This window comes from Besnoitia besnoiti (genome assembly GCF_002563875.1).
Source record: "Besnoitia besnoiti strain Bb-Ger1 chromosome Unknown contig00007, whole genome shotgun sequence".
In the NCBI taxonomy this organism is placed as follows: domain Eukaryota; phylum Apicomplexa; class Conoidasida; order Eucoccidiorida; family Sarcocystidae; genus Besnoitia; species Besnoitia besnoiti.
In genome coordinates, this window is record NW_021703915.1 from 252,084 (window position 1) to 271,526 (window position 19,443).

Below are 19,443 nucleotides of genomic sequence, written 5' to 3' on the forward strand. Positions count from 1 at the left end.
CTCCATCAGCACCAGCTCGCGGGCTACGCCGGCTGCGCGAAGGCGCCTGCGCCTGCACCCGTAGCGTGCACGGCTGCTGATCTCCGTCTCGTCATCTTCTGCTCCTTCCTTGTAGCTTGAAAGGGTACTCCGTCCTCGCCGTGCCCTCTTCCGCGCCACTTTTTTCCCGTCTCCCCGCTTCTCTGTTTTCCCTCGCGACACCCCCTCCAGCATGAACTACTACCCTCCTCCTCCGTCTGCAGAGGGCGGAGCCCCGCCGTCGGAAACGGGGACTGTGGACGCCTTGGGAGGGTACTACGTCTCGCAGGAAGCCGCTGGAATCGCCCACTCCAGTCAGAATGCGTACCTGTTTCCGCAGCAGACTGCCGTGATGAACCCCAGGGGAGCTCCGCTGGGAGTTTTAGACGCGCAGCAGATGGCCTTCTCACAGAGCTACATGAGCGGGGCAGCGGCGACCCAGCAGATGATGCACGCAGAAGGCTACATGCACTGGGAAGGCGGAGCCGCGCCGCACATGATGCAGGGAGGTACGAGAGTCACGAGCGAGTGCAGCGGCGAGCCCAGCTGCGGGGACAGGCGCGGGGTGCTGGCCCCGGAGGAGCCCAGAAACGGAGCTACAGGAGGCGAATACCCCATACGCCGCTCTGGTGGGCAGCTTCGGGTGTCTAATTCGTCTGTGTACCGTGAAAACAGCGGGGTCTCCAACGATCTCTTCTCTCTTCGGGGATGGTCTGGGGGGCTGCTGAGATGGCGTCGACGTGTGAGGCCTTTTCTCTTCGTTTCTGTTCGCAGCCCTTCTTTTCCTCTGGCTTCAATCCGGAGACCGTGCAGCTCAGCGAGTTGCCTCAAGTCTGGTATATCTATCCTCAGCGTACTGGTACCTCTCTTTGTCTCCGAGCTCACGCATTTTCATTCATACGCAGGCGTTCCCTGTGTGTGCGGCTACCGCTCTGTGCGTAGACCCGAGTCTGCAGATGCAGGCGGGCATGGCGGCGTCTCTGGGACACGCGCCCGCGGTGTTTGGCACGTCTGCGGGTCTGCCCCTCTCCGCGGGGCTCGTTGGGCAGCCGCAGCCGCAGTTGGGTCCTGGCGAGAGTGCCTCCGTCGTCAGTCGCGCGAGTCGCCCGGGTCTCGCCGGTTGGCGCAGGAATCTCGGAATCGAGGGAAGAGCCAAGGCAGACGGGCGCCAGAGCAGCCTCGCAGCAGCTGCGCAGCAGCTGCAGCAGCAGCAGCAGGCGAGCCGCGAACTCGCGCGAAGGTGGGTAGGCGGTTTAGGGGTGTGGTATCATCGTTCGCTTGATCAGGCGGCAGAGCGGCTGCCTGGCGGCGAGGCTGCCCACTGGCAGTTCCTCTCAGAGCCGTTTGGTCTTCAACTTCAGAGACAGTCCTTTTCTGAGCGGGCGTATTTCCCCACGGCGGCCCAGAAGCAAAACTGTACCTGTGCGCTCGACTCTCATTCTTCCGTGGATAGGAGGTGTGTGTCTGTAAGCGTCCATGCATCTGCGCTGTACGTGAGGCGGCCGGTCGCCTTCGTGGACGCCGTGTGCTGCTCAAAGGCGCACGTTTCCTCTGCCTCCCTCACTACTACTCCCCTCAGGCAACAGACTGCGCTTCGCCGCGGCCTCTTTTCCGCGACGGAGTTGGAGGACTGGATGGGTGAAGACTGCCCGGGCTTGGATCGGCAGTGCGTCATTCGCTTTCCGCCCGCGATCGCGGCCCTACTGCGGAATCGGCTCTCCACACTGACCTCTCCGCAGTTCCACAATCAGGTGACCCGCGCCACCGGGGTGACTGGCCCCGAGGGCGCCCCGCAGGGGGCGTACCCCCCTGGCTGCTCCGCGACGAATCCCCTGGGCCTCGTGATCACGCCCGGAGAGGAGTGGAGCTCGCGCATCTTTGACGTCAAAGTGAGTGGCTGAGTACAAAGCGGCAGAGAACCATGCCGTAGGCGCAGAGATCAGTCTGCGGACGCACAGCCGGAAGCGAGCGCGGGGACCCGCACGGTTCGGTTGGCAATGCGGCAGCACATTTGGCACAGGAACGGGAGACCTGGAGACTTCTCCAGTGCTCGTCACGCTGACGGACACTTGCGTCACCTTTGATCGACGCGAAGAAGGGGAGTCAGATAAGCGGCTCACGCAGTCGCGGCGGCGCAGCCCTAATCCTAAACCCTAGGCCTCTTGCTGTGGCTGTCTCGCCAATCGGCAGCGAGTCAGCAGTTTCGGTGGGCACGCAACGTGACGGGGGGACAGAAGGCCTCGCCAAAACGCGAGGATGCGGACTCGACGGCGCATTTGTTCGATAGCTTGCCGCTCCCAGAGGCGCGTCAAGTGTGGAAGGAGACGATTTAGAGCAAACACGGGGAAGAAACACTGTCCTTGTGCCTCTCTGGTTCCGCATACTATTGTGGGCGCCCCCAGAGTCGCCAACAGGTTTTTTTTCAGTTTCAGATCACGAACTGTTCGCCTTCCGTTGAGTGCCGAAGTTCGGTCTCCTCGGGCCATGAAGCGGAGCGACGGCATGCACCTGTCTGTGACTCCATGTATCCGTGCCCGTGTCCGCGGGTTCACAGCTGGACGTGCTCCTGGCCTACTTAGTGTAAAGTGTGAACGAACGTCTTCTAACTTCTATGTTGATATGTCAACGGACAAGTTTCATCGCTGCTGATATTCCGTTGACATGCTGGCAACCTGAATCCTAACAAACCGTTGGCTGTGGATGGGTTACTCGTCGCGAAGGTGTGTCGTCGCGTGGATCAGGATGCCTTGAGTAGGGAGCTTTATTCTGGGCGCTTTCCTGCGCGGCTGCTTCTCTCGCTCCACACCAGGTTACCGGCCACAAGGGCAAGCTGGTCGGTGTGCTGGTGGAGCTCCCGACGCTCCTGGAAACGTACAAGTCTCTTGACGGAGACCTCCTCTTTAAGTCTGGTAAGGCTAGCCTCGCTGGCCGCTTTCGGGTTGTCTGCTGTTGTCCTTCGGTTTTCGTTTTCCGCGTCGCGCTAGTGCTGCAGGCGCTGCAGGCGTCCAGGCCGCGCCGCGTGCGGCATCTTCCTCGCGCCGAGGGCGGGGAGAGTGATGCACGGGTGCAAGTTGAGAGAAAGCCGGCGAGGTTTCTGCGTGGTGCCGGGGTCAAAGACTGTTGGAGCTTCCCGCGTCCTCTTTCTCTCTGCGTCCTGCGTGGCGCCTAGGCTCCGGCTGCTCCACTGCATCGCGTTCTGCGCGCGTGTCTCCTCTGCGAAACTGCGACTTCAGGGGACATTTGCCAAATGATCGTCGTCTTTGATCCGCAAGACCCGCAGAATGCCATCGACCTGCAGGAGCTCTGCGAGCGCCAGCAGTGGGAGTGGAAGGACGGCCTGACGCCTCCGACCCACCGGATTCGCAGCAGGAAGTTCAAAAACCTGGATCTGTTCGATCGGCAGGAAATCCGCGACGCGGAGCTTCAGGTGCTCGAGGTGAGGACCTTATGAGTTTTCTTCTCCAGGGAGTGGAGGATTCGCGCGAACACACACTCGGCACAGAACGAACTGGCCGTCAGACGCAGTGGAGGGAGAAAGCACGTGTCAGTAGGAGAGGCAATGGAGAAAAAACCGTTTCTCGGCGTAGAGAGGCACCGCAGCGGCATTGCCATGCAGTCGGAGGTGGTGCAGAATACGCAGACCAGGCAGCCGACTGGGCGCTCAGCGGAGCCGAGAGCCTGCGCGTGCAAAACTTAGCGACCGACAGGGACGCGCCATACGACCGCAGAGATGCTGAGAAGCCTAACGAAGAAGAGCCGAAAGGAGGAGAGACCTACACCCCGGAAAGCCGGCGCGATGGAGCATCCACTCGCAGCGATCTTTTTTTTGCGACTTCCCCTGTCGGTGGCGTGTGCCTACGGTCTCGTGGTTGAACCCTGAAGCCTCAGTGCATGCAGGGCGTTGCAGCAGGCGTGGCGTTTCGATTTGTGTGTTACTTAGTGCTGGGACCCCCCCCCCTCCCCCCTGTTGCGTTTTTCTCTCTCGAGGCGCCTAGGTGGTTTGCGGTGAACTTGGGTTCAAGCACAAAAGTAGCCTGGAACGCTCAGTGTGAGCGAGGTTTTCTGTCTTTTTCTGCGCAGCTGCTTCACTCCACACGGCGAGACAACTACGAGATCGAGGTTCACACGCTGCATGAGATGCACCGGACGCTGGAGCAGCATCGGGACGCCGCAGCGGGCAGAGGCGCAAAGCCGACGGCTCCAGGAGTGACCTCGAACGCAGAGGCCGTCATTGAGCACGTCGTCAGCTGTGACGACGATGTCCTGGCGTGGCTCGACTCCGTCGGCATGCTCCACAGCGCGGCGCCAGATCCGAATGGCTCGGAGGGCGGCGGGCTGTCAGACTACTCTGACGTCCTCTTCGACTACGCCCCCCCCACCGGAGGAGCCAACGCTGCGGGCACCATACTGGGTAGGAGGCCGCAACCGGAAAAAAGGGCAGGGACGCCGCGGCGCAGGACCGGAGGGGCGAGTAGCCCGCCGTGTTCTCCCTCGCCCGTCCCTGGAGAGCGTCTCGCATCTGCGTGTCGAGACGTGTGCTGTGTGTGTGTGCGCAGCCTTCGCTCCGCGCGGGCTAGGAGCAGGCCACCGCGGGCCTCGCGGAGCCCGCGGCGGCCATGCTGCGTGGCAGCGCGTGGCGGGCGTCGGTGCAGGGGTGGCGCAGCCGCAACCCGGGTCTGCGATGTCGCCGGACGCGCTGATTTTCGGAGGCGACAGCCAGGTCGCCCCTCAGCAGTTGCTCGAAGACGACGACGAGGCTGGATCAGCTGTTGGGCTCTCAGCTGGACTGGCTGCGTCGGGGGCGGCCCCAGCGGCTCCAAGGCTACCACCCATGGGGGTCCCCGGTCCAGACATCTTTACGCAGCCGCCACACGCGCCGGCGCCTGTGGGGTATCATCCAGGGCGGGAGGACGCTGGGGTCGTGGCGTCTGAGGACGACCTGGAGGCGAGGATGCAGCGCAAAGAGGAGCGGCGACAGCGAAAGCTTATGAAGAAGGAGAAGCGCAGACTCAAGAAGGAGAAAAAGAAAGCCAAACGAGACAAGAAGAAACTCAGCCAGCCTGGTGCAGAACCCGGGGGGGATGAGGCAAACGCAGGACTGGGCTTGGGAGTGGGGGTGCAACGAGGCCGTGACGGGGCTGCAGGCCAGGCGGGCGGCGACGAAGGAGGCGAAAAAGGCGCGAGCAGCTCGTCAAGTAGCAGCGACGAAGATGAAGGAGGGGGCCGCGACGATGACGACGCGTTGATGCTGTGACTTACAGCAGCGTCGCAGTGCCAAGCAGATTCAACGAAACTCGTAACGACCAGGAAAAACATAAGAAGAAGAAAGTGCGAGGCACGAGTCACTCACTGGGCGATGGGGTGACTTGTAAATGCTGTGTGCAGTTGACGCTTTCTGGGCAAGTATTCTTTCTTCTACGTTGCCGAGAGATCATGGGACTCGTTGTTGGCGGGCTGTCGACCCTGGGGGGGCTTGCCCTTATGAGAAACTGTTATGTGCTGCGAACGTCACCACTGTTCCAGTGAGGAACCTTGGTTCCAAAAAAAAATGTCTCCCTGGCAGACAAGGGGTTTTTGAAGGTCATTGGGTCGCAGTTCGCCCACAACCACAGAACAGAGGCATGGCCACTTCAGCTTTTTCTTGTTGGCTGTGAGTCGAGGCGCATGTAAGATTTATGTATCCGAAAACGCTATTTAAAGCAAACATATTGTTACTTAGGTCAAGGTGAATCTCGTAGTTCTTGCGACACAGTATCCGGAAACCTACATTTTAAGCAAACGTACTGTTCTTGAGGTCAGAGCGAACGTAGGTAGCTTTTGGAACACATCTGCAACTCCAGAGGAGGCACAGCGCGCAAAACTGAATCTTGTTTTCAGATGAGCCGCTTTGAGGAAGGCAACTCATGTTTCAGTCTGTTCGTGTCCTGGCGGCGAGGCGGCCAGGCGGAGGAATAAAGAGAAAAAGACACTGCGCCGGCATTTGCGTGTGTGACGCCCTGCGTTCAGTCATGGCAGTCAATCTGGTCGTCTTCCGGGTCAGCAACACTCGTCAAAAAGGACGGTGTAAGGCATCCACAGTCCTGCAAAGCAGTGGAGACTCATCCCAAGCAAGCAAAGAAACCCGGTTTACTTTTTTTCCGCCGTTATCGCCGTCTATTCACAGTTTTAGGCACAGGTGCGTGGGATGTTTGAATTCGGGAGAAGGAATGTTTTTTCACCTCTGAGCGGGATAAACCTCTCTGTGTGCCGCTCTCCAGCTGTTCTAGGCAACAGCAACAAGGCTGTAACTAAGTGTAGCCGCTATGAAGCCTCTGTCGGTTCCCATCACGGACGCAGGCATCCGTACAGGATGCAGGGGTTTAGCTGTCAGGATTCCGGCATACTGAGACATCCCAGGAATCATACCTTCGAAATGGGAAGCACTAGCCGTGCAGGGCCGCCTTTCGGTCGCGGTTCTTCCGAATGGCTAGCTGCCCGTGGCTGCAGACGAGCTCTCCCGATTCCAGACAAAGCATAGATTGGAGCTGTGCAAGTTCGGCGATCCGCCACAGACAAGTCACAGTGGTGTTTTCGAACAGCAAGAACTCGACCTGCGTAACACACTACGCATTCCCCCTGGAACTGGAGCTCCGTCACGCTGCTCACACTTTTTCGACGGCATTAGAGACTTCGGCAAACCAAAGTTTAGTTTGAGTTCAATATTTAATATGTTAAGCGCCTTTCTACTCGGTGCCTACTTGCTTCTCCCATCGGGGGAAAGAAATGCTGATCGGCTGAGATCTTCTTCCCACCGAACTGCGCGGAACTCGTCGCCTGGCGCAGACTCGACGAATACTGGCACACAAGTTCAAATGAGGCAACTGAAAGATTGCCAGGCCGCTGATAAGGAAGCTCGGAAATGAGGTTGCACGTGGCTACGGATGAGCGGCATCTTCTATATATGTTCTGTGGATGAAGTCTTCCAAATGGTGGAGCTTGCTGATGGACAGTCGGCCTCTTTTTCGGGTGCGTGTGACTCTATGTGAAATTCAGCGGTTGACGGGGTGGGGGGACCGAAATGGCTTTCAGGATCGCCGGCGTGAAACAGACATTCAGAACGCCGGACGAGTGGAACACGCCCAGTCCAAAGACGCATGCTGTGTACGTTTCAGGCCAACTGAAACTTGCATGAGACAGCGATCCGTCTGCAACTATAATCCATGTCACCCTCGCACTGAGCTCATCACCCCGGTCTGACCGACGGCGTCTCAAAAACCGCGTATGATTCTTTCTGGCAGAGACATGAAGGCCTCAGATGAATGCCTGTGAACACCCAGGGTGACGCTGTGTCGTTCCAATCTTCAGAAAGCAGCTACCCGCCCTTTCATTCAGCGTCTGTTCGTCGCCTCTAATGGGTAGAACTGGCATCTAGAGGCCTTGGCCTCGGAAATGATGCTACACAGCTCTCCATACCGCGTTGCGGCACAACAGCAAACCGTGGGCTTACATGGTGCAGTTGATGTGATAGAGTGTTAGATATGCTGTTGCCCCGGAAGAACGGTCACTTTCGCGAGGCCTGTCCTGACAGAGCTCGACGCGTGTGCCCCTCTGAGTGAACGGCCCCGCGACATCATTCTCTGTGCCAACAGGCGCTTTATCGCGCGGCGTACGAGCGTAAATGCATACTGCAGGCTACGTACAGCGTCCTTCAAGGTGGACTACCACGAGGACGAGGGAGAACAGAGCGCTAGAGATTTCGGACTGGGTTACAGAGGACGCACTATACCAGACACACGAACAGCGCTGACTGCTCTGTGCAATCTGCGCCGTGACTCACATTCGTTCCACGGGTGTTGACGCCGATCTGAAAAGAATCAAGACGGCAAAGCCGAGCGTCCATTGCGACACAGTGTGTGGTACGGAATCGCGGAGGGAAACTGTGGTGGCGGGTAAGCGGTGCCCGTCCAGCTCAGTCCACCGCGTCGCGAGCGTAAAAAAAAGAACTCGATGCGTTCAGTCTGTTCTAAGCTCAGCTGTCTCCCTCTTTCTGGGCTTCGAGAGCTGTGTTTTTCATAACACATGTCGTCACGGAAGCCGGCATGGAGCCACGCCTCGTCTCGTGCGCCGCGGTCCTGGCGAACGAAACGCCCGCGGCGCGTCGTCGTGCAGACGCCGCGAAACCGCGACGGCGCAGGGAGGGTCCGCCGTCCCTGGCTGGCAGGATCTGTAGCAGCGTGAGGCGGAAAGGACCGGGTCTAAATTGCGTTTCCCACGTTTTTCAACGGCTGCGACTTCTCCTCTGCGAGTCGCGGTCTGCCGGTTGGAGGGCCCCCCGCCACCCGGTGTTTTTCTGTTTTGTCTGCGCATCGGGGGAGGTCCTCCCACAGTCTGGACTACTCCCGCGTCGCAGCAGTCGTGCGCCACGGAGAGAGGAGCGGAGGACGCGGTCGAGAGCACGACCGCGCCGAGGGAGTCAGCCCTCTCTTCCCGAGGCGGTGGTGTCCTGTCTGTAACACCCGCGCAGCAGAGTCTCCGAGGAGGCCGAAGAGCGAGCAAGGGACAATCGGGCTCGCTGCACCCGAGCAGCACCGCGGCAGTCCCGCGAGGGGGGCGGGGGTGCTGGTGCCGACTTGGGCGCGCCGCTCCGACCGACGGTGCGAAGACGGGGAAAGGGACACGCACTGTCGGCGTCGTCGCCCCGTGCGTGGGACTGCCCACAGCCCGCAGATGGGGTGGCAGCCAGACGGAGTCGGCGCCGCCGTTCAGTATTTGATTTTCTTCAACTGTGCGTCCCGTCGCGGATTTTCAGCTTCGCGATCCCCGATTTGCGACTAAAGGACTCGCCTCCAACAAAGCCGAGGAGCCAGGTCGCACGACCTCGCCGCCCCCCGACGGCAAACTGCAGCAATTCCTTTGGTCCCCCCCGCCATGAAACTCCACCGGGGCCTTTTCGCAGGAGCCACCCTCCTCTCGGCTCTTGTGTTTCAGACGGATGCGCTGGCATTTTCGCTCTCTGCACTGGTCAGGAGTGCTTTTGAATCGAAACAGACCTCGAGCGACGCAGGCTTCCTTCCCAAGACTGAAAAGGAACCTGGCTCGGGTGACGATCTTCCTTCTTCACTGGACGAAAACTCGAGGGAATTACAAGAGGAACTGTCTGCAGTGCCTCCTACCAGCGCTCCAGAGAACAACGAGACCGACACCGCACCACAACAACCCGAGGACGAGGAACCAGAACCCCCCGTCGAAGAAACAAATGCTCCCGATGGCGCAAATGCCGCTACCGGTCCTGGCTCCGAGGAGGAGGAGGAACGTGACGAGGGTGCGGAGAACAACTCTAACGAGGGTGAGGAGGATGGCGTGACTGCCGGTCGCCGTCTCGGCTCCGAGGAGGAGGAGGAACGTGACGAGGGTGCGGAGAACAACTCTAACGAGGGTGAGAAGAGTGACGTGACTGCCGGACGCCGTCTTGGCTCCGAGGAGGAGGAGGAGCAACGTGACGAGGGTGCGGAGAACAACTCTAACGAGGGTGAGAAGGATGGCGTGACTGCCGGTCGCCGTCTCGGCTCCGAGGAAGAGGAGGAGCAACGTGACGAGGGTGAGGAGAACAACTCTAACGAGGGTGAGAAGGATGGCGTGACTGCCGGTCGCCGTCTCGGCTCCGAGGAGGAGGAGGAACGTGACGAGGGTGAGGAGAACACCTCTGACGAGGGTGAGAAAGGTGACGCGACTGCCGGTCGCCGTCTCGGCTCCGAGGAGGAGGAGGAACGTGACGAGGGTGAGGAGAACACCTCTGACGAGGGTGAGAAAGGTGACGCGACTGCCGGTCGCCGTCTCGGCTCCGAGGAGGAGGAGGAACGTGACGAGGGTGTGGAGAACAACTCTAACGAGGGTGAGAAGGATGGCGTGACTGCCGGTCGCCGTCTTGGCTCCGAGGAGGAGGAGGAGCAACGTGACGAGGGTGCGGAGAACACCTCTGACGAGGGTGAGAAAGGTGACGCGACTGCCGGTCGCCGTCTCGGCTCCGAGGAGAAGGAAGAACGTGACGAGGGTGCGGAGAACAACTCTAACGAGGGTGAGAAGGATGGCGTGACTGCCGGTCGCCGTCTTGGCTCCGAGGAGGAGGAGGAGCAACGTGACGAGGGTGCGGAGAACAACTCTAACGAGGGTGAGAAGGATGGCGTGACTGCCGGTCGCCGTCTCGGCTCCGAGGAGGAGGAGGAACGTGACGAGGGTGCGGAGAACAACTCTAACGAGGGTGAGAAGGATGGCGTGACTGCCGGTCGCCGTCTCGGCTCCGAGGAGGAGGAGGAACGTGACGAGGGTGCGGAGAACAACTCTAACGAGGGTGAGAAGGTTGGCGTGACTGCCGGTCGCCGTCTCGGCTCCGAGGAGGAGGAGGAACGTGACGAGGGTGCGGAGAACAACTCTAACGAGGGTGAGAAGGATGGCGTGACTGCCGGTCGCCGTCTCGGCTCCGAGGAGGAGGAGGAACGTGACGAGGGTGCGGAGAACAACTCTAACGAGGGTGAGAAGGATGGCGTGACTGCCGGTCGCCGTCTCGGCTCCGAGGAGGAGGAGGAGCAACGTGACGAGGGTGAGGAGAACACCTCTGACGAGGGTGAGAAAGGTGACGCGACTGCCGGACGCCGTCTTGGCTCCGAGGAGGAGGAGGAGCAACGTGACGAGGGTTCGGAGAGCAACTCTGGGGAGGGTCACTCGGAGTAGACTTCTGTTGCTGAGTAAATGGACTGCACTAAAACAGTGTCGCTATTGCGGAGGGCCTGACCTTTCATCACTGAGTTTGTTGCCGATTACAGTCAGACCGCATTGCTGGTGGGGCTGCGGCCGTCAGCGAGGGTACGAGAGTAATCTGTCTCGCCCACGTTGGCACCCGTCTGCTTGACAGAATGATGACAGTGGAAAAAGCCCGCCACCGTATCTTTTGAAGACGCATACGCGTTTCCGAGTACTGGAAAATCGTCGTTGCGTTTGCTGCCCAAGCTTCAGGGGCCAAAGTGTCTGATCTTGTTGCTTTTTTTTTCGTTCGTACACAGTATTGTTTGCAAGAGATCTACGTGAGCCATCCTCCCTCCTAACTGGCCTTCACGATTCCCAATCCTTGACAGTCTTCTGCTTGGACGCCAACAGCCCACCGGAAACGAAACAGCGGCCTCCGGTCGTCACACACCCCCCCCCCCCCCTTGTAATGGCGAAATTCACTGCCCCTCCGACACGTCACGCCCCAGAGATCCTAGGACCGAGTGTGTCAGTTCGAAGGGTTCATTCCGTACATCAGCACATGAAGGCGTGTTAGTAGGCACTGCGCACGTGCATCTCCACGCTTGCGTCAGGTTGGCGACTCCAGAGTCGCTGCTGGGCGGCGAACAATCTCGCGGGAGGAAGTGAGACAATTCACTTCGGCGGCAACTCTCCTGTGCGTCTTCCCATCATCCGAGAGAACCTCCCTCACCGATCCTCACCAAGCCGCGAAATTTTTCGTGGATCTGGCAGGACGATGAACAAAGTTCGCAGTCCAGGGTCGTTGGGCTGGAACGGTCTTCGTCCTAAACGACTTCATTCGCCTCGCCGCTCAGAGCGGCGGACCCACGCTCTGCAGCCTCGAAAGTTTAGCAAACGACACCCGGCTAGACGGCGCATATCGACGACAGGTGTGATCAGATGTTTGAGTATTGACATACCCCTTTCCTCAATAGACACCTGATCTTTTGTTGACGTAGCGTGTCCTCCTGTAGCGGCCTCCCGTGTCCCACGGCTATGGGGAGAACCGAGCGGCCCCGAGTGCTAGCAGACGGATTTATGAAGGCGTTGCGTGGCTGCCGATAGGTTGATCTACACTGCCTCTCTGACCAGAGTTCCGCGTTGACAGCAGGGAACACGGCTTCCCTCCCCTGCTGTTTACTCTATACTGAATATTGTCACGCAGACTCCCGATTCCGGTCGGCCGCTGCATTAGGCGACTCGAGGAGGCTGCACGCAAGAAATCGTGTGTGCCGTCATCTCCGCTCTCCTACACGCAACTGCGCGTGCGAGTGTGAAGGAAATTAGCCCGTGAGCCAGCGTACGGAGTGAGTCGCTCTGCCATCGCCCTGCAAACTAGAGTCTGGCAATTGAAACCTGTCTGCGTCGTCCGCAAGCGCCGAGACAAAGCAGCCTCTTGCGCAGAGGAGAGGCGCGAGCCCTGGCGGGAGGCAAACTCCGGAAAAAAGACCTACGACCGCCAAACTAAACCAGCGCGGATTCTGCGACCCTTTTCGCACTGGAGAACAGCGCAGCGACTGAAGAACTGGACACATGAACTGCCGTCAGCCGCGATCCCAGCCTCCTGCCTTCCGGCTAAACACCACAGCGACCTGCCTGCAGCACGGGTCTGTGCGCGGTTAAGTTGCCAGAAGAGGAAGGCGGGTGCATCTGCTTGCGGGGGAGAGGCTTGCCGTTTCGTGGGCTCTTTTTTCCAACATGTGTGCGCCCACGTGAGACAGCGACAGGTTTTAGGGTTTACGAAAACGAACACGGCTCAGGAACTTTCCTCGATCGCGGCGGCACAACCTCTCTTCTTCCTCGGGCGCTCTGCAACCCCCGCCGTTGCGCGTGGAAGCAGATGTTTCGAAAAAAAATCAAACACAGGCACGGAACAAACACTTGCCAGCGTCCCTCGGAGCGAGAACCACAAACAAACCTCTAGGAGGCGCGAGACAAAACTTTCTACTCCGCATTCTCGTCCTCAGCCTTCTCGTCCGCCATCACCACAATGGTCCGACCCATGTTGAAGACGTTGTACGCGATGCTGTCGTGTGTGCTTCTCCAGGTGCTGCAAATATGCCAGAAAACGCGGAGCAAAGAAGTCACACACGGGCACGCACTGCGGGCTGTCGCCGCCAGAGCCACTCCCGGCCGTGAACAGGGGAGATCTTAATATAAAGAAAGGCACTGTAATACCCGTCTCCCTTGAAACTCAGTGAATACGAAAGCACACTCAGTTATCGCGGACACCGCAGACCACCCTCGAGTGCGCCTCCTATTCTACCTAGCTCTGCTTCCCAAACCCGCGCACTTGAGAAGCGACCCCCCCCCCCCCCCCCCCCCTTGCTGCACCTCCTGCAGACGACCGGCCCCACGACTCGGGTATGCGGCAAGCAGCAAGGACGCACATGTGAGGAATGACCATATGCGGGTCGATAATGGAAGCCACTTCAGTGAGTGATGGCAGGGAGTAAACGTGCACGACGCTGTCGTAGGTCCCGACCGCGAGCCTGCTGCCGTCTCCGCTGATGCGCAGAGACGTCGGGGGGTAGCTGCAGAGAGACACCCAGACAGACATCCAGTTCGCTCCAACGCGCCCGCGTCGCAGGACTCCGAACCACAGGCTCGAGGAGCCCAGAGACACATTGCGCAAGTCCGCGCCTCAGCCCGAGCCACGCGGCGAGAAAAATGGCGACGAAACGCCGCGGCGAAGGCCCCTGGCGACCCACCCGCGGCGACGCTCAGCCCGGACGGCGAGACACGGCAACACACAGGCAGGCGACACGTACTTGTATGCCACGCTCTTCGTCGGGGCTTCCTTAGAGAAGGCTAAATCCCACAGAAGCAACTGGCGATCCATGGCGACGCTGAAAAAAAAAAAACACACACACACACCAAACGCCTCGCGCGCCCACATTACACGGTCGTTCGATGGCGCAAGCGCGCGCGCCCACTGCGCCAGCGCAGATCTGCGAATCGCAGAATAAATTCACTCAAAGAGAGAGCGAGCAAAGCCGGCACACAGCAACGAGGTTACTAGATGCTGAAATGAACTTCCGACTGGGCTTTTGGCGTCAAAAGCAGCTAGCGCAGAAACACATGCAACACCACGCACGAGGAAGACGCCTTACCAGACTCCGCCATGCGTCACTCGCACTCCGCACACGGCTAAACAAGGCGCAGACGAAAAAACCACACAGACACGCGGAAGAACATACCTACGCACAGATATATGCACACATATAGCTATATGTATGTATGTATGTATGTATGTGGGTAGGTGCGCGGGACAAAGGGCACCGAGGCTCCGCCCTCGCCGCAGAGTCGCGCCGCCTCCGCACGAAGTGTGCGCCTCAGAAATTTATTTTTGCACGCACTTCCAAATTCGTTCAGGAGTTGACTTACGTGACGAGGAACTCCTGAGTATCGTTTGGGCCGCCGTCTCTCCACTCCGCCTTGATCACAGGCTCTGTGTGCGCCGAGAGCTCGATGAGCGGCGCCTGGGGGTCGTCAAGTTGCCACAGCTGAGCGCAGGAAACGCGAAGCAAAAGCACTTTGTAAAGACACGACGTCATTCCATGCGTCACAGCCGCCCCCCCCCCTCACCGCTTGCGAGTTCAGCTGTCTCTGCCGGCAAGGCCGCCGCGGCCGACTGCCCCCCCCACCCCCCCCCCCCCCCCCCGAGCACTTCAGAAGCGCCCCATCGTTTCGTTTTGTCGCGCACCTTCACAACTGGAGAGGAGTCGACAATCGCAAGGAGCGTGCCGCTAGCGTTCCAGCGGAGAGAGGCGACTTCAGCCTCGCTGCTCTCCGCGAGCTCCGCCGTTGCATTCACTCCAGCCCCGTTCTTGCTCTTCTCTTCTTCCTCCTCGGCGCTGCGCGCGGGAAAGGCCGGGAGCGCGCCGACCTCGAGTTCGGTCTCCTCCTCGCCCTTCTTGCTCCGCGGCGAAGCAGCCGCGCCGCCCGTGGAGTCCTCCTTCTCGCGCTTCACTTTCTTCTTCTCGTTTTCCGCACTCCTCGCCGCACACGCCAGCGGAGTCGTCACAGTCTGCAGCGAAGGCGCCGCCCCGCCCGCCCCCCCGAGGGAGAGAGAGAGAGACAGTGCGACACGCGGTTGTCGAGGTCTGAGACGACGATGCAGCCGTCGACCGAGCCGCTCGCAATCACGCAGTCCTTGCTCCAGTCTAAATCAATCACGCCACCTGGAGACGCGCGCAGGAACCAAACACGTCTGAGAAAGCCCAAAGTGCGCAGGGAAAGAGAAAGGCAGTGCAGAGCGAGAAAAAACAAAAAAAACTCCTGAACCTCGAAAGAGATGCGTTTCGGACAGCCCGCGAACGCCCACCGTTTGCCAGATCCGCAGGTACACTTATACGTGCACAAACACATATATATACATACGGGTATATGCCTCTGCAGGCACGCGTACGCTCTCCAGCGCACATGCGATAAAGGAGCGAAAGAGGAGCGACGGCGGAAACGCCGCGGACTCTCTCACGCGGGGTACCGAGCCGCACACAGACAAGAGAGGCTCCGCGCGGGGCGCTCCGGCATCGAGGACGGTGGGGTCGCGCGCGCGTGGAGTCTCTCACCTCTGTGGCGGTAGGCGTGCACGCGAACAAACTCGAAGTCGTCTCTCGCATCGGCGGCTTCTGCGTGCTCCCGCTTCTTGGCGCCGTCCGCCGCGGGCGTTTTCCCGCCACTCTCGCCGTCTCGGTCTTCGCCGGCGCGGACCGGCTCGCGCAGCTTCTTCGCGCTTTTGTCGCGGCGCCGCAACTCCCAGATGACGACGGCGCCATCTGCGCATGCGGCCGCGAGGAAGTGACCGTCGGGCGAGAACGCAGTGCAAATGACTGACGTGCGGGAAACTGCCAGCGATGCCACGCACACCGGCTCCGTGGGATGCCAGACGAGGACGTCGCCCGACTCGTACCCCGTCGCGACCAGCTCGCCGTCGCTCTGCACAGAAGCCAACGCGCAGTCGCGTCGAAAATCAGACGCCGCGACGGACAAATGTGGCGACAGAAAACGCTAAACCCAGTACATATACATATATATGGTGCGAGTGTGTGTATGTGCATGGGTACATGCTCGGTAACCGGAGAGCCAAGAGAGGCGAGCCTGGTTGCCGCACGCACACACATCTGCACATGGAGTCCAAATGTCTCTCGCGGAAAATATACAAAAAATACACAGGAAACACAACAATGCACCGGCGCGTCTTTAGCTCTCCTCCTCTGCTCGCCCAACGGCGAGAAGATGCCCTTCCAACCGCGTGCGCGCATGCCCGCAAAAGTCTTACCTTCCAGTGAGCAGAAGAGCCAGGGTTGAGCGCGCCAGCGACGCGGGGCCCGGCGAGTTCGCGCCAAGGCGCCAACGCACCAGGACCGGAGATCTCCAGAGAAGGCAGACGATAGAGCCACGGGCTTCCCGCAGCGAAGCTGAGCGAAGCAGAGGAAAGAGAAGAAAAAGGGACAGACGAGGGCAACGTAGCGAAGGGGAACGCAAGAGGCACGGCAGACGCAGAGCGACAGCGCAACAGAAAGTCGGGTGACCCCATACGGCCGCACCTCCTGCGCCCCATCGCAACCGTGTGAATCTGCCTGGTCGGTCCTCCGGCCTCTCCTCCTGCTCGCCCCAGCGGCGGAGTGGAGACTTTGCTCCTTCCCTTTCTGGTTTCCGATTTCTTCTTTTCTCCCTCTTCTAGGTCCTGCTCTGCTCCGTCGACGACAACCCAAACCGCTCCCTCTCGCGCCTGCCCCCTTTCGCGTTCGTTTTCGGCGCGTCTTTCGCCTCGCAACCCCCTCTTCCCCTCTCGCTTCAGCCGACTCGCCGGCTCGCGCCCGGCGTCCGCAGAGGCGTCTCTCGCGCGACCGTCCTCTCTCCAGACCAGCAGTCGCCTCACTTGGTGACGATGAGGCAGGGATCGACGGGACTCCACTCTGAGAGAGCGCCGGAGTCGCCGTCCTGTCCCGGGAGGAGGCGGATGAAGTTCTTCACCGCGACTTTCTCCTCGCAGGCGTGGCGCGGCAGCCCTACGTAGATCTGCCCCTCTGCGACGTCGACGGCGCTATACGCCCCCAGAGCCGAGTTCGACGCGCCGCCTCCGTCGCTCTCTGCAGCCACGGAAGAGGCGGCGCAGCCTTCAGCCTCGCCCAGCGAAGCCGCCTTCCGCTCCACCTCCACAGAGAGACTCGCCGCCGCCTGCGAGGACCCGCTGAGCAGCAAGTCTGGCGTGTCCGCCCCGCTCCCGCCTGCAGCGCCCGCCGGTCCGCCGCGGTAGTGCGCGCGCTGAAGGGAAACCAAAAAGAAGCACATCAACGCACCATCTGCGTTTCCTTCTGGGAAAGGAACTGGCCTCCGTCTCGGCGGCGCCGACGCCGCCGAGACGGAGGCCCTCTCCACAGAAGACACATTTTGGTTCTAGCTGGCGGAGCCGAGACGCACAGCCTCTTCGCCCTCGCTGCGCGTGGAACACACTCGCCCGCGCCTCCGCCGCCTCCGCCCTCCTCCTTTCACTCGCCCGCCACCCCGTCGTCCCGGCGATCTGCCTCGCACCTCACTCCTCCGTTCTCAAGCCCTCCCTCAGCCCTCCTCTCCCGGAGAAAAGTGTTCGCGAGCGCCTCTGCCTGATCCCTTACCGCGCGTTTCTTTCCGCGGGGACCAGCGCCGCCAGCGACGCTGGTCCCCCGCCTGCCGCGGAGGGCGCTCGCGCCGCGGTCCGCTCCCAGGCCGCCGTCCTCCGCGAACCCCTCGGGCTCCAGCGGCGGCACGGGCGCGGGTGCGCCGCTCCCGCCGCTGCTGCCGCTGTTGCCGGTTGCCGCTGCGTGCTGGTGGGCGCCTTCGCGCAGCTTGGCGGCGAACTGCGTCAGCTGAAAGGAGTTGGCATTCCGCGGCGTGCCGAGGGGCGGCTCGCGGTCGCCGGCGCCGCGCGCCGCGTCGGCGCCGAGGGCGGCGCCCGCGCCGACCAGCGAGCTGAGTTCGTCGCCGGACGCTTCTCGGCGCGTCCAGCACTCGTGTCGCTTGAAGAAGGAGAAAGTCTCCTCGCAGGGGATGGGCCGGCCGGTCTCGTCCTCGGTGTGGTACTCGATGTAGATGAAGAGCAGCGCCTTCTGGAGGAGAGTAACCAGCGCGTTGGGCGGCAGCTTCTCGGCGTGCGCGACGTGGAACGGGTTCTTCGGGATCGCGGCCTCCGCAGAGAAGGCGAAGGCGGAGTGGAGGAAGCCATTTTCGAGCAAGTAGCGGTGAACCAGCAAGTTCACTTCGTCAGAAGACAGGTGAACTCGCATCTTGCCGCCCAGTGAGACTCGCTCGCGAGGAGAAGCAACCAGAAGACGCAGGGCAAGCAGCAAGGATGAGAGAGAACGACCAGAGGCCACCCGACGCGCGCGCAGACACGCGGCAGCCGGCTGCACACGTGCGCGACAGCGACTCGAGTCGAGAGACACTCGCCGCGCGCCAGAGGTCAGACTGATCAGCCCAAGAAACGGCGAGAAAAAGTCGAGGGGAAGAGAAAACACGACAGACAGAACCTGTGTCGCCCGGTCGACGAGCGGGCTACGGCCCAAGAGACAGCACCCGGCCGAGGCGCAGATGCAAGAGCTAGACAGACAGAGGAAGACTACTCGCGAACTCCCGGAGCGAGCGCCACAGACGCGCAGTACGATAGAAACTCTTCTTAATCCACTGCGTGCAAACGCTCATAGACGTCAACATACACTCTGCTTCAGAGAGGAGGGACGGCAACCTCGCCAACGTCAGCGCGCCTCGGAAGCTCGCCTAAGAGCCTGAGGCTCACACGGCGTGCAGAGAGACGACGAAGCAGCCCGAGCATCAGGCTGTTCAGCTCGCCATCTCCACTAGCGGAAGCGTGGCAGCGCCCGAAACCGCCGGCGCAAAGAAACTTCGAAAGAACGAGGGGATGCGAAAAAGGAATCGCCACGAGGAGACGAACAAAACAAGAAAAAAGCAGTCTACCAGGCCAAGAACAAAAAAGATACAACGAGCAGCTGGACCTGAGGTCCCTCAGAGACCTTCAACTCGCATCGCAGTCCCCCGACACGGAGCCCACGGCAGCGGCGGCGAGCTGCAAGAAGGCCTGCGGAGGCGCGGCGTCTCCGCCTCAGTGCTTGTCCTCCTTGTCTCTCTTGAGGCTCCCGCTGCCGCCTCTGCGCGTTGGCGGCTGCAAATAGAAGAGAACGATGACCGCGGGGCCCCGGAGAGAGAGAGGTCAGCGGCCTCCGCGGAAGGCGAGGAGGAGGCGCGAGAACAGCAGAGGCGCGCTTTTAGTTCGCGCGGGACTGCGTTTGGTTTTCCTCCCGCTGCGGTTTCTGCTCCAAAAGGGGACTCCGCGGCGACATTCCCGGCCTCCGCGGAAGCGCAAAGCTCCCCAGACGCGACGGCGGCGACGACGGGAGGCAGCGGAGAGGGAGGGAGCGCGCTCTTCCTCTCTCGGCGGACCTCCGACGAGAGTGGAAAGCGAAGCGAGGAGAAAAAGGAGGAGACAACCCCCGAGAGGGAGGGGAGGCGGTTTAACACAGACTTGCTGCAGCGGAGTGCAGCGACCGGGCGGCCGTCTGGGACTGCTTCTTGGCTCGTGTCGAATTCGCGACAAGAAGCAGACGGAGTCCGCGTTAGGAGAGGTCCGCGGCGTCAGAAGGAAGGTCTCTGCGTGGAGCGGAA

The 19,443-nt window shown here is 60.7% G+C and overlaps 3 protein-coding genes across 3 annotated transcripts; 2 read left to right on the forward strand and 1 right to left on the reverse strand.

The window, feature by feature from the left end:
* Nucleotides 1–211: 211 nt before the first annotated feature.
* Nucleotides 212–5,272, forward strand: BESB_070620 (TAF7-like RNA polymerase II TAF7L; the record flags this gene model as incomplete). Its single annotated transcript, XM_029365435.1, has 7 exons — nt 212–527; nt 961–1,258; nt 1,598–1,907; nt 2,828–2,927; nt 3,252–3,454; nt 4,099–4,429; nt 4,575–5,272. 7 exons carry the CDS (start codon nt 212–214, stop codon nt 5,270–5,272), a joined length of 2,256 nt encoding a protein of 751 aa, XP_029217919.1.
* A 3,653-nt stretch (nt 5,273–8,925) lies between these two features.
* Nucleotides 8,926–10,725, forward strand: BESB_070630 (uncharacterized protein; the record flags this gene model as incomplete). Its single annotated transcript, XM_029365436.1, has 1 exon — nt 8,926–10,725. The coding sequence occupies one exon, from the start codon at nt 8,926–8,928 to the stop codon at nt 10,723–10,725; it is 1,800 nt and encodes a 599-aa protein (XP_029217920.1).
* Nucleotides 10,726–12,723: 1,998 nt separating this feature from the next.
* BESB_070640 (transducin beta-like protein TBL1) lies at nt 12,724–18,050 on the reverse strand (the record flags this gene model as incomplete). Its single annotated transcript, XM_029365437.1, has 9 exons — nt 12,724–12,829; nt 13,170–13,313; nt 13,551–13,628; nt 14,167–14,285; nt 14,486–14,885; nt 15,260–15,720; nt 16,064–16,202; nt 16,667–17,052; nt 17,403–18,050. The coding sequence occupies 9 exons, from the start codon at nt 18,048–18,050 to the stop codon at nt 12,724–12,726; spliced, it is 2,481 nt and encodes an 826-aa protein (XP_029217921.1).
* Nucleotides 18,051–19,443: the final 1,393 nt, after the last annotated feature.